The following is a 10,427-nucleotide window of genomic DNA, read 5'->3' on the forward strand; positions in this document are numbered from 1 at the left end:
CGTTTTCATTCGCCGCTTCGGATTGGCCGGAATTGCAGCCAATCCGGAGCCAGGTAGGATCCAAAGGACAAACAATGTACTCGTGGCTCCTGCTGGGCAGCCTCTGGTTGCGCGTGGTCGCGGGCGACGACGACGACGCTGCGGTTGTCGCGCACGTCGACATCGACGACACGACGGTCTCGGCTGGCATCAGCCACACGTGCGCGATCCACTCGGTCTCGGCGGCCGACTTTGGCGGCAAGGTGCTCTGCTGGGGCGACGACAGCATGGGCCAGGCGTCGCCGCCCGACGTACGACCCGTATATTTCGCTGCACGCGCAATCGTAGCTGCGTAGGCCGAGTTCATCCAAGTGAGCAGCGGCCGTTTCCATACATGCGGCGTCAAGCTTGACGAGACCGTCGCGTGCTGGGGCGATCCCAACCATGCGATGACGCCCGAAGGTCTCTTTGTGCAAGTGAGTAGCGGTGACTTCCATACATGCGGCATCCTCAAGGACGGAGCGCTCTCGTGCTGGGGTACATTTCCTTATCATCTAAATCGCCGCCGCGGAATATGGCTGTAGGGGCCAATTATGACGGTCAGCTCGACGCTCCGCCTGGCAGCTACGTCCAAGTCAGTTGCGGCCAGGTAACGCCGGGTTAAGGAGACCACATCATCGTGCTGTGGCTAGGGCCATTCGTGTGCACTGGCAGTGGACGGATCCGTGGTATGCTGGGGCGCCAACCACCGCGTACGCAGCTGCCTCTTGTATATCTCGCCCAGCGAGCAGCGTGTACGTAGGGCCAGAGCACGGCGCCGGACGATGTCAAATTTGTGCAAGTGTCGTCTGCGCCGGGTGACTTTTCGTGCGGAGTCACCGTCGCCAAGGAGGTCGTGTGCTGGGGCGACAACCACCGCCAACAGCTCAGGGCGCCAAGTGGGTCGTACTTGCTTGTCAGCACCAGTCGCCTCTCGGCCTGTGGCCTCCAGGTACCACCTCACCAAAGCAGGCGCAAGTCGAAACAATATCAGGAGGACAAGCGCGCCGTCTGCTGGGGCATGAAGGAAGGCGTCACGGGCGTGCCCGCGAACCTGCGCCTCGACGAGCTCACCCTCGGGTGGGATCATGGCTGCGGCATCGCGTCCGACTCAGGCAGCGTCGTCTGCTGGGGCAACGCTGCCGACGCCCGCCTTGCCATCCCGGCAAAATTGACGTAACCCGACTTTAAGCGGCAAGAAATAGCATCGGTTTCGCAAACGAATTTGTGTTCCTTTCGATGCTGCACCGTGTCCCGTACTCGGACGTCGTACTCTCAATCCCGATCCTGAGGCACGTCGCCAAGACGATTCCGTGGGAGACGCTACTCCAGCTGCTCACAGCGCGCCACTTCATTTTGGGCCAAAAGGTTGGCGTGCATTGGATCGAGCGTGACGCGATGGCAGCCAACTAGGTGCTCGCCGCCGGCAGTGTGCCCCACGAAATCTACTTTGTCGTCGAGGGTCAATTTGCGCTTCGGTCGGCCGACGCGGCGCCGCAGCACGTCTGCGACCCAGGTCAGATTCTCCAGTCGCGCAAAATTAGAGCTCTCGGTAGGTTCCGTGTTGTGCGCCCACGCCACGCTCGCCCGTGCGCCGCTGCCCTACGATATTGTCGCTGTCCGGTACAAGTCCACGCTCCTCAGCATCTGCAAGGTGAGGCGGCAGTAATCCATGTATCTCACGTTCTCGTGCAGACAAAGTTCAAGACTGTGCTCAAACAAGCCGACGCCGAGGCGTGGATATCCAGCCTTGCTTCGACAGACGAGGCGACGGTGGAGAACCGAATGACAGAGCGACTGCCCACCAAGGACTCGGCGACCGAAACGGTTCCTATCGAGTATGACCTGGACAGTGCAATGTTGGTGTTGCACGAGCCGCTCAACCCGACAGAGTTGGCTGCTGCACCCGTCACCAATCCTGCGTGCCTCCAAGCCAAAGCCAACCGAGCCCGGCGCCTCGAGAGTCTTCACGTCGCGGAGCAGTATAACGTCAAGCCCCTTGCCACGACGCCAAGTCGACGACGCTCGTCACCGCTTGTGACGAAAGAAAAGCCCGTCGGACGGCTCTTGCGACCTCTCGAGCACGACCCGACGTGGTTTCGGAATGCCAACGGACACGTCGTGGTCCACGCCAGACGCGACGTCGGGTGCGAGCTGCGACAGGACGTCACTTCGCCCGACGTGCCAGCACCCGGTCGCTTCATGCGTCTCGGGAAGGCCGAGCTCACACCGATGCACCTGCATATTCATCGAAACTCGCCGTTGCAGGTGCCACTGGCGTCACATCTTAGCCTCCCAAGCTCGCTCGAGCAGAGCCAGCGACCGTGCCAAGTTCCCGTGGTATTGGCGCCAGAGCACCACGCGAGCAGTCGAAGCTCGGGCGTGAAGTTGCTGAAAGCATCGTCGAATCAGCGCGCTCTAGCATGACTACAACACGAGAACCCCTCCGTTCGACGCATGAAGAGCGTGCTGCGTCAGGAGGGTGGTTGCGAGAAGAAACGCAAGCGAGTTTGTAGTTAGAAACCTTCGCGCTCGATCGAGATGGGTTGGATATGGACAATGTGCTGGCCCGTGATCGCGACGACGGAAGGCAGGTCCGCGAGCTCCATGACGAGGACAGCAGACGCTTGAGGCACCGAGACCTTGTTTGTGATCCAAAAAAACTTGGGCTCGCCCGTGAACTCTGTCGGATGCGAAGCGAGCACATCCTTCACGGCTTGCTGCCGGGCTGCGGTGAACGCTTGCAGGTCGTGCATGTAGTTGGTGTTGTCGCCCGAGGACGACGACCGGTTCTCGACCGACTCGGTCGATCCGTCGAGCTCGACCATGATGTTGACGCGGTCCGTCGTCTCAAAGGCCGTGGCCAGCGCGGGCGCGACCTTGGGGGACATGGCAGCGGCCGAGAGGATCAGCGTCAGAAATACAAGTGCCCAACCGCGGCTCATTTCGAAGTGGCGAGCGAAGGGGCGTGCGTAGGAGTGTTTGTAACCACGCTTCGACCATCACTCTGACTACCCTCAGAACGTCGCGTGGCCGCGGCCAGGGACGTCGAGGCCGAGACAACCAGCGTGCAGCCGCATGCTGCACTGGTCGCCGGGTCCTGCACGCTGCGAATGACGTCGCAGGCAGTCGTTCATCGGGTTTATCCCACTTGAGCGTTTTACCCCAATCCGACTAATACTCAAATCAAGTCTTCGCTTCTGCATCCTTGGGTGAAACGGGACAAAATCGTAGCGTCAGTCATTTTGTCATGAGCGCGTCGTTGGCACAGTTGGACCAGGCAGGCTGCTGCGTGGCGGCTTCCGCTCATCATTGCGCTAGATCATTGCGGGCCTCGAGGCCACGTTGGGCCTTGCGCCCGGTCAGGCCATTGGGACCAAGGCGGTGAAGGCAGACAAGCCGAAGAAGGAACCAAAGAAGGAGCAGAAGAAGCCAGCGGCAGCGCCTGCGGCCGACGACCAGCCCGAGATCACAAAGCTCGACATTCGTGTTGGCAAGATCACCAAGGTCTGGAAGCACGAGACGGCGGACAAGTAAGTTTCTTGACAACTCGAATCAACCGAGCTAACTTTGTCGCTTAGGCTCTACTGCGAAGAGATCGACGTCGTACGTCCAGCGATTACCGAAGCATGAAACAAAATGTGATCTCATGTCGGTGTGCATACTAGGGCGAGGGCGAGCCGCGTTTGATTGCGAGTGGCCTCGTCAAGCATTACTCGCTGGAGCAAATGCAGGTAATAGGACAACCCAAGTGTCCGACTCGTCATTGTCGATAGGGACGCATGCTCCTCGTTATGTGCAACCTCAAGCCGCGCAGCCTCGTGGGCTTCAAGAGTCATGGCATGGTGCTCTGCGCAGTGGCGACCGACGCTGATGGATCGGAGCGCGTCGCGTTCGTCGAGCCGCCAGCCAACGCCAAGGTGCGGAAATTCTGTGCCATGCATTTCGAGACGCGTGATTTAGATCGGCGAGCGCATTCACTACGAAGGGCTCTCTGGCGAGCCGTGGACGCCGGCGCAGGTTGAGAAGAAGAAGGTGGTTGTCGTCGCTGGCGAGGTAGGAACAGCAGCAGCTCATGCACCGATAAATGGACCATTGTAGCACCTCTCGTCGGACGCGAACGGCGTTGCCAAGTGGAAGAACCACGCGTTCATGACGTCGGCGGGTCCATGCACGTCGCCGAGCGTCTGCAACGGCATTCTGAGATAGACTGGGATCGATCATCGACACAAGTGCAGCTCGCTTAGCGTAATTCAAGTGTCCAAATATCAGGCTCGCTCGGCGTCGAGCTGGGCGCGAATCTCGTGTCCAATTTGGGATCGCACTTGGCTGCTAGCTGTCGGGACAAGGAAACCCGCGCTCTTGGGGCGGCTAAAGACGCTCGTGGGGTCGATCCGGACCAGACGCAGCTTTGACGACGTGCCCGTCGACGACGGCCGCTTCTTCTTGGGGGTGTCAGCCTCTTGCTGCACGGGCGACCCAAACACGTGAATGCGCTCGACGTGGAGATACGTCCACTTGTTGGCAACCACGCGCACATAGCTAGAGCGTGACTTGGTGAGAATCCGTGGCACTGGCAAAATACTACCGGGCAATGCTGCCTGCCTTGGGCTCCCATCGAACAGGCTGGACCTACACACGCGATATGTCCATCCGGGTCTCTTCTCGCTGCTCGTACAACGCTGTGGACGACGGTCGAGTCGACACCGAGGGCAGTGAGCGTGAGCAGGTCGCGTCCGTGGCCAGGCTTCATGAGCAGCACAATGTGGCACGGAAAGAGGCACTCGGCGACGCACGGGTCGCTGTCGACGCAGTTCCAAATCTCGACGGACGAAATCGAGCAGTGCGTGCCGAGATCGACTTCCCACCACGGCGCTAGACACACAGCAGCAGCATTATTACGCGTTGGCAGTCCACGATCGAGGCTACCGAGCTCCTCTTGGGTGTGGATGCTCCGGGTCGCGCGGCGATCGATAGCGTTGGCGGCAACGCCGAGAAGTAGACTGGAGCTCATGGTCGCGCGTACGTTGGGGCGCTGCGTAACGTCCCGCCGACGGTGGAGGTGGCCAGGTGCTTCCAGCAGCAAAAGCGCATCGTTGAGAATCGACTCGTGGATCATGTAGCCGATCTCATCCGCCTTGGCTGCCGTCGTGAGAGCGCTGTGCCTGCGCAGGCGCCCAACGTGCGTTGTGATGGAGGCCTCGGTCGCAAGCGCGTGGTTGGCGCCGGCGGTGGGCGGTGCCGAAAGAATCTCGTGGCAAAGCAAGCAGACGCGAACTGTGTGGTAGAGGAATGACGCCGGTGCATGCTTGGGGTTCTTCTCCGACTCGACGCCCCAAAAGACGCGCAACTCGAGGATGCGTCGTCGCACGACTTCGCCCGGAAGATTCCCTGCCTACTTTGAATGCGTAAGCACTAGTGTTCTGTTCATTGCTCCAATCGACCGGGAAGGCGCGCTCACAGAGGCCGCACGTCTTGCGCTTGAAGACGGAGAGCGATCGGTGGCAGTGGTAAGGGTCGTTCGTGCACGATGGCAGTGCCAGCTCCAGCATGCTTGTTGATGGACGTAGCATTGTCTACTAGCGAAATGAAAACGATACAACATTCAAGTGCAATAACCCGGGGCGTGAGCGACGGCACCGAGTGTACGTTTCGGAGAACGCTTGGCGAGGGACTGGGTGCCAATGTCCACGCCTCGTCTCGGTTTGTGGGCTGGAACGTGACCAGCCGTCCTTTGACGGACTTCTTCGCCTCGGTTTGATTTCCATCGTTGGGCTGGAGCATCGTCGATTCTGGCTGGAGCATCGTCGATTCTGGTTGGAGCATCGTCGATTCTGGGAGAGGCTGCAAGGACGTTAAGGAGAGGGGTGCGATGGATAGAAACCGCGTGAGCTGGTCGTCTGGCAGCATTCTTATTCATCGCAGATGAGAGATGGTGTCGTACGTGCTAGGGGTGGAGCTTGAACGGCGGCTTGGAGACGGCCTTTCTCTTCTAGCGCCCACTGGAGGAACGCTTGGTGGCCGCTTACAGTGTTGTGTATCAGTGCTGTGAACGCTCGGCACGCGCAGTGTGAATACTGGGGCGGAATCGGCAGCTTCGACTTGGAAACAGCGTCCGTGAAGACGAGTGCCAGCTCTACACTGCTATTGTACGTTGGGATCCACGCAGAGGTAATTTACGCGGCTGGTGCGCGTCCGCAAAGACTATGGCTTCGTTTTGCCAGTAGGTATTTCGACATACGACCTTGTTAGCACTCAATAGCCAGCGCAGCTGCTGCGACAAGCTAAGACGAAGTCGTCAGAGTCCTCCGAGCAGAAGTCGGCGTACGGGACTGCGGGTGGGAGTGCGTCGACTGCTTCGGATGCAGCGACACACGCGCTGAAAGCGCTTCGACTTACGGCCGAGTGGTACCGCGCCAGCTGCACTTTCGAAGTCTCTGCAGCTTCAACCTACACAACGCGTTTGCTCGTGGAACGCAGTATCAAAACGAACACTTCGCAGTTCGGACGCATGGGCAGCGACGACTGCGAGCTGTAGCCACAGGCGTGCATGAGGCAACGTCGCTATCTCATTGCGTCAAGGCGCTGAGACGACGAAAGCCAGAAAGATACCGAGCGAAGCATCGCCGAAGTACCCTGCGGCGCGGCGCCAGCGCTACGCATTTGCTCGCATGAGGATGCAAACAGAACGTGCACGTACGTCGGTGACTCCGACCGCGTCATCCTCATCACGGGCTTTCACTTCGGCTTCCAGAGCGGTCAAGAATCCGAGGCAGAGCAAGACAAATGCGTGGTCACGGTCACGCCACGACACTAGCGGCAGAGACTCGACGCATGCGTGCTCCCACGAAAAGTCGGCGTCCAGCGATGGTCCATCGTTGTCTTGCGCATCTAGCACCTCGAGGTACGCGGCAAGCGCAGCCGGAATGGCGGCCACATCGTCGCCCCAGACCCGCTCATGCTGAGGCGCGCACACCGCGAGCTGCAGCGCTAACTAGCACGAGCAATGAAGCATGGTACGAGGGCATACATCCTACGGAACGTCGGGCTGTGGCAACCGCACCTGTGGCATCTTTCGCCGTCACTGGCCGCGGCAACTCGCCAAACCAGAGTCCGTGCTCGGCCCGCATGCGCGTCTGTTACGACGACCCGTCAAGATTCCAATCAGCCAATCAGAAGGCGTGTTACAAAGAATTATGTACAGTCGGAAGCCTACTTCTTGCGGTTGAGCTCCATGTGGCTCTTGACGAGCTCGTTCGTGGAGATGGCGGCGAGAAGCGAGAGCTCGCCGGCCATGACGCCCGCCGCGATCGCGCATGCAAGACGACGCGCGCCCTGTTCCGTCGTCGCATCGTCGTTGACCTGGTGCGGTGCACACCCCATAAGTCCAAGGCAGGCCTGCTGCGGGCCGAGGTGCGTGCCGCCGCCAACAGTGCCCACTTCGATGGAGGGCATTGTGACGCTAATGTAGAGATCACCGTCCTTGGTCTTTTCGAGCATCGTCATGCAACTCGAGGACTCGACGTTCTGCGCCGGATCTTGGCCCGTCGCGAGGAAGATGGCCGTGAGAATGTTGGCTGCGTGCGCGTTGAAGCCGCCGAGCGCCCCAGCCATGGCCGAGCCCACGAGGTTCTTTTGCAAGTTCAAATCGACAAGCTTGTCAACCGTCGTGTGCAGGATGCGCGCAACAACGTCGGCCTTGACCACCGCATCGGCAACGACGCTCTTGCCTCGGCCGTCGATCCAGTTGATCGCGGCGCTCTTCTTGTCAGTGCACACATTGCCCGAGATCGCCACCAGCTCCATGTCCGGGAACCGCTCCTACATCATCATCCGTCGTATGACAAAAGGAATCACGTCTGGCTGTCATTGTACCTGGAGATGGCCGAGCACGGCGAGCGTCCCCTTGGATACCATGTTCATGCCCATGGCGTTCCCAGCGTTGCACACGATACGCACGTAGCAGTTGCGTCCCGACTGGATCGTCTTGATCGACGTCAGGCGCCCATAGCGCGTCGTCGAGTTGAATGCAGCTGCGACGTCCGTCCAATTGGCTGCGTCGTCAAGGTAGGCCTTGAGCGCCGCCGCGTCGCGCGCACGGGGAAAGCGAACGCATGGCGCGCGTGTGATGCCGTCGGCAAGCACGATGCTCTGGACGCCGGAGCCCATGCTCAGCACCTTGCAACCGCGATTCGTGCTAGCAATCAGGCAACCCTCCGTCGTGGCCATAGGCAAAAAGACGTTTTCGCCGTTGACTTGGATGGGGCCAGCGAGGCCGACGGGCAGCGGAACATACCCAACCACAACCTCACAGTTGCTGCCGTAGATCTAGATAGTAGCATGAGCAACGACGCATGGATGGAGGCTCTACGTCAACCTTGGCATAGTCGTAGCCTTGCACGGGCAAGTTGGAAAAGTCGAGGGCGCTTTGCGCTTTGAAGTACTCCCGGCGCAAGTGAACGGCGCGCTCCATGTCACCAAGCTTCTTCTCGAGCTCATGAAGTGCCATGCGCGGGCGACCCGTCACAGGGTCCTTGGTCGTAAGAAGATCGAGGACTTGGGCGTCGTCCGCGGCGAGCGGCGTGGCGGGTGCGAGCTCTGGCTGGCACTTGCGAGGCGCTTTTGCGGGCCACTTGTCTTCATCGTCGCTGTCGGCGACTTGGTTCGAGACAAAGCCCACAGCGAAGAAGGCAAAAAATACGTCAGCGAGAGCATGCACGCCGCGGCAGCGCCGTAGAGGACGAGCGGGTTCGGCTTCGGGGCGCGGTGGTCGAGGCGGTTCTCGTGCGACAAGAGGGTCGCGAGCGAGACGACAAAGACGGCGATGACAAAGTAGTTGGAGAGACGGAAGAGCTCCCAGCGCGGTTGCGACGCCTTCGGACCCTTGGGCTTCTCCGGCTCCATGATGTAGCTGAGGAGGCTAAAGCACGTGAGCAGCAAGAGGCCCCAGAAGAACTCTTGCGTGTGGTCCACGAGGAGGGCGACGCCCCACGCGAAGGTCGCCTCGAGCGCCGAGCGCACGCTCTCGGTGCTGATGAGCACGGCAGCCGTCAGTAGCACCAGCATCGCGTCCGTCTTCTTCGCAAGTGAGGTGGCCAGACGATGGTGACACACGCAAGATCGCACATGTCGCATCCGCATCATATCCGGATACCCACCGCGACAATTGGGTGCATAAAAACTCAAGTCACCCTTGCTGCGAAGAGGATACAACGCGCTTCGTTCGATCCTGCTGCTGCACAGAATCGTTCAGTGCACTTGATCTGCGTGCGAATTGATGCGATCTGAGAGGTTCTGAGGCGTGGGCACGTCACACCTGGAGCTTTCCACGTCGCAACAGTCGTTCAAACACTGTTCGCTTATGGTGCCACTGCGCTCGACGTCAGAGTCTCAGCAACTTTGCATACTCTGACACTGCATGCGCGTCTGCAATTCGTCATTTAGCACGTTTAGGACGCTCGTCAAACCGCTTTGCGGTCGATCGCCCGCGCCCGAACTTCGCTGCCGCGTGCGCAAACTTGAGCGATTCAACATTGATATCCTTCCGTATGCGAGTCGCGCGTTGTGTGAGACTCCGTGCGCCTGTCGGTCTGTATCCAGTCGTTCAATACGCCCACTCTCATCGCTTGATGGACCACTTTGCGGTGGGTCGGCTACGCCTCAGAACCCACCTGGAACACAGCCCTCGGTCGCCAGCATTGACGTTTGAACTTCTTTCTCTACACCATGTTCTCGTCCGAATGATCAACGGCCCACTTTCGCTGCAAGCCTCTCTCACTGAACTTCAATCGCAAGCATCCCTAAGCACTGCGAGCCAACATATTTACAGTGGCGTATGTCCCTTGGTGACGACGGGTACTAGCATTCGAGGGACAACATGCTCCCAAACCGGCACCGCCCCAACCCGCCCCGCCCTTGCCATGGACAAGACAAAGAGTGCTGCCAAGTTGAACGCTGTGGTCCTGCCGGTGACGAAGCGCACTAAGGCGTCGCCAGCCAACCCGAGCACCCACGAAGCGATGGCCAACGCGTCAAAGGCCACGAATCCCTCGGCAAGGCGCTCACAAGCAAATCTCGACGCTACAATGCTCACTAGGTAGTCCAAGCGCTCTTCGTCTCGACGACATGTACCCAATGTCTCCTCGTCTGCAGCCGTGCACCAGCTCACGAATGACGTCAGCCAATTGACGCGCGACCACGACGACGCTGTTCATTTTGCGCATGGGTACCGCTCCATGCCCAACTTTAACGTCATGTGGTCAGCGCTACGGTCTGGCGAGTGGCTCATCGAAACAACCATCGAGCTCGCGTTCGCGGGCATAATGCAGCTTGATACGGAGCAAGGGCGCGCCGCTCTCGATGCCATCGGGCGCGGTCCATCCAAAGGTGTCATTGGCTTGCCCTACGCA

The 10,427-nt window shown here is 59.7% G+C and overlaps 7 protein-coding genes across 7 annotated transcripts; 3 read left to right on the forward strand and 4 right to left on the reverse strand.

Moving 5' to 3' along the window:
• Window positions 1-65: 65 nt before the first annotated feature.
• On the forward strand, window positions 66-1,242 carry SPRG_01266 (hypothetical protein). The gene is made up of 6 exons (XM_012339488.1): window positions 66-290; window positions 336-516; window positions 564-628; window positions 672-731; window positions 782-970; window positions 1,013-1,242. The coding sequence occupies exons 1-6, from the start codon at window positions 75-77 to the stop codon at window positions 1,196-1,198; spliced, it is 897 nt and encodes a 298-aa protein (XP_012194878.1). The 5' UTR covers window positions 66-74; the 3' UTR covers window positions 1,199-1,242.
• A 15-nt stretch (window positions 1,243-1,257) lies between these two features.
• On the forward strand, window positions 1,258-2,514 carry SPRG_01267 (hypothetical protein; the record flags this gene model as incomplete). Its single annotated transcript, XM_012339489.1, has 4 exons — window positions 1,258-1,386; window positions 1,432-1,534; window positions 1,575-1,672; window positions 1,714-2,514. The coding sequence occupies 4 exons, from the start codon at window positions 1,258-1,260 to the stop codon at window positions 2,443-2,445; spliced, it is 1,062 nt and encodes a 353-aa protein (XP_012194879.1). The 3' UTR covers window positions 2,446-2,514.
• On the reverse strand, window positions 2,502-2,963 carry SPRG_01268 (hypothetical protein; the record flags this gene model as incomplete). Its single annotated transcript, XM_012339490.1, has 1 exon — window positions 2,502-2,963. One exon carries the CDS (start codon window positions 2,961-2,963, stop codon window positions 2,535-2,537), a length of 429 nt encoding a protein of 142 aa, XP_012194880.1. The 3' UTR covers window positions 2,502-2,534.
• A 304-nt stretch (window positions 2,964-3,267) lies between these two features.
• Window positions 3,268-4,341, forward strand: SPRG_01269 (hypothetical protein; the record flags this gene model as incomplete). The annotated part of the gene is made up of 7 exons (XM_012339491.1): window positions 3,268-3,298; window positions 3,340-3,551; window positions 3,600-3,624; window positions 3,687-3,752; window positions 3,795-3,938; window positions 3,982-4,074; window positions 4,120-4,341. Coding segments are annotated over 7 exons (679 nt in total), but the record flags the coding sequence as incomplete, so codon positions are not given.
• On the reverse strand, window positions 4,276-5,570 carry SPRG_01270 (hypothetical protein; the record flags this gene model as incomplete). Its single annotated transcript, XM_012339492.1, has 5 exons — window positions 4,276-4,560; window positions 4,607-4,650; window positions 4,697-4,893; window positions 4,948-5,413; window positions 5,463-5,570. 5 exons carry the CDS (start codon window positions 5,568-5,570, stop codon window positions 4,287-4,289), a joined length of 1,089 nt encoding a protein of 362 aa, XP_012194882.1. The 3' UTR covers window positions 4,276-4,286.
• Window positions 5,571-6,595: 1,025 nt separating this feature from the next.
• Window positions 6,596-7,148, reverse strand: SPRG_01271 (hypothetical protein; the record flags this gene model as incomplete). Its single annotated transcript, XM_012339493.1, has 3 exons — window positions 6,596-6,673; window positions 6,719-7,008; window positions 7,082-7,148. 3 exons carry the CDS (start codon window positions 7,146-7,148, stop codon window positions 6,596-6,598), a joined length of 435 nt encoding a protein of 144 aa, XP_012194883.1.
• Window positions 7,149-7,176: 28 nt separating this feature from the next.
• Window positions 7,177-9,098, reverse strand: SPRG_01272 (hydroxymethylglutaryl-coenzyme A reductase). The gene is made up of 3 exons (XM_012339494.1): window positions 8,396-9,098; window positions 7,894-8,346; window positions 7,177-7,839 (listed from the first exon to the last, which is right to left on the reverse strand). The coding sequence occupies exons 1-3, from the start codon at window positions 8,525-8,527 to the stop codon at window positions 7,231-7,233; spliced, it is 1,194 nt and encodes a 397-aa protein (XP_012194884.1). The 5' UTR covers window positions 8,528-9,098; the 3' UTR covers window positions 7,177-7,230.
• Between the last annotated feature and the right edge of the window lie 1,329 nt (window positions 9,099-10,427).

Source organism: Saprolegnia parasitica (assembly GCF_000151545.1).
Source record: "Saprolegnia parasitica CBS 223.65 unplaced genomic scaffold supercont2.3, whole genome shotgun sequence".
Taxonomy (NCBI): domain Eukaryota; phylum Oomycota; class Saprolegniomycetes; order Saprolegniales; family Saprolegniaceae; genus Saprolegnia; species Saprolegnia parasitica.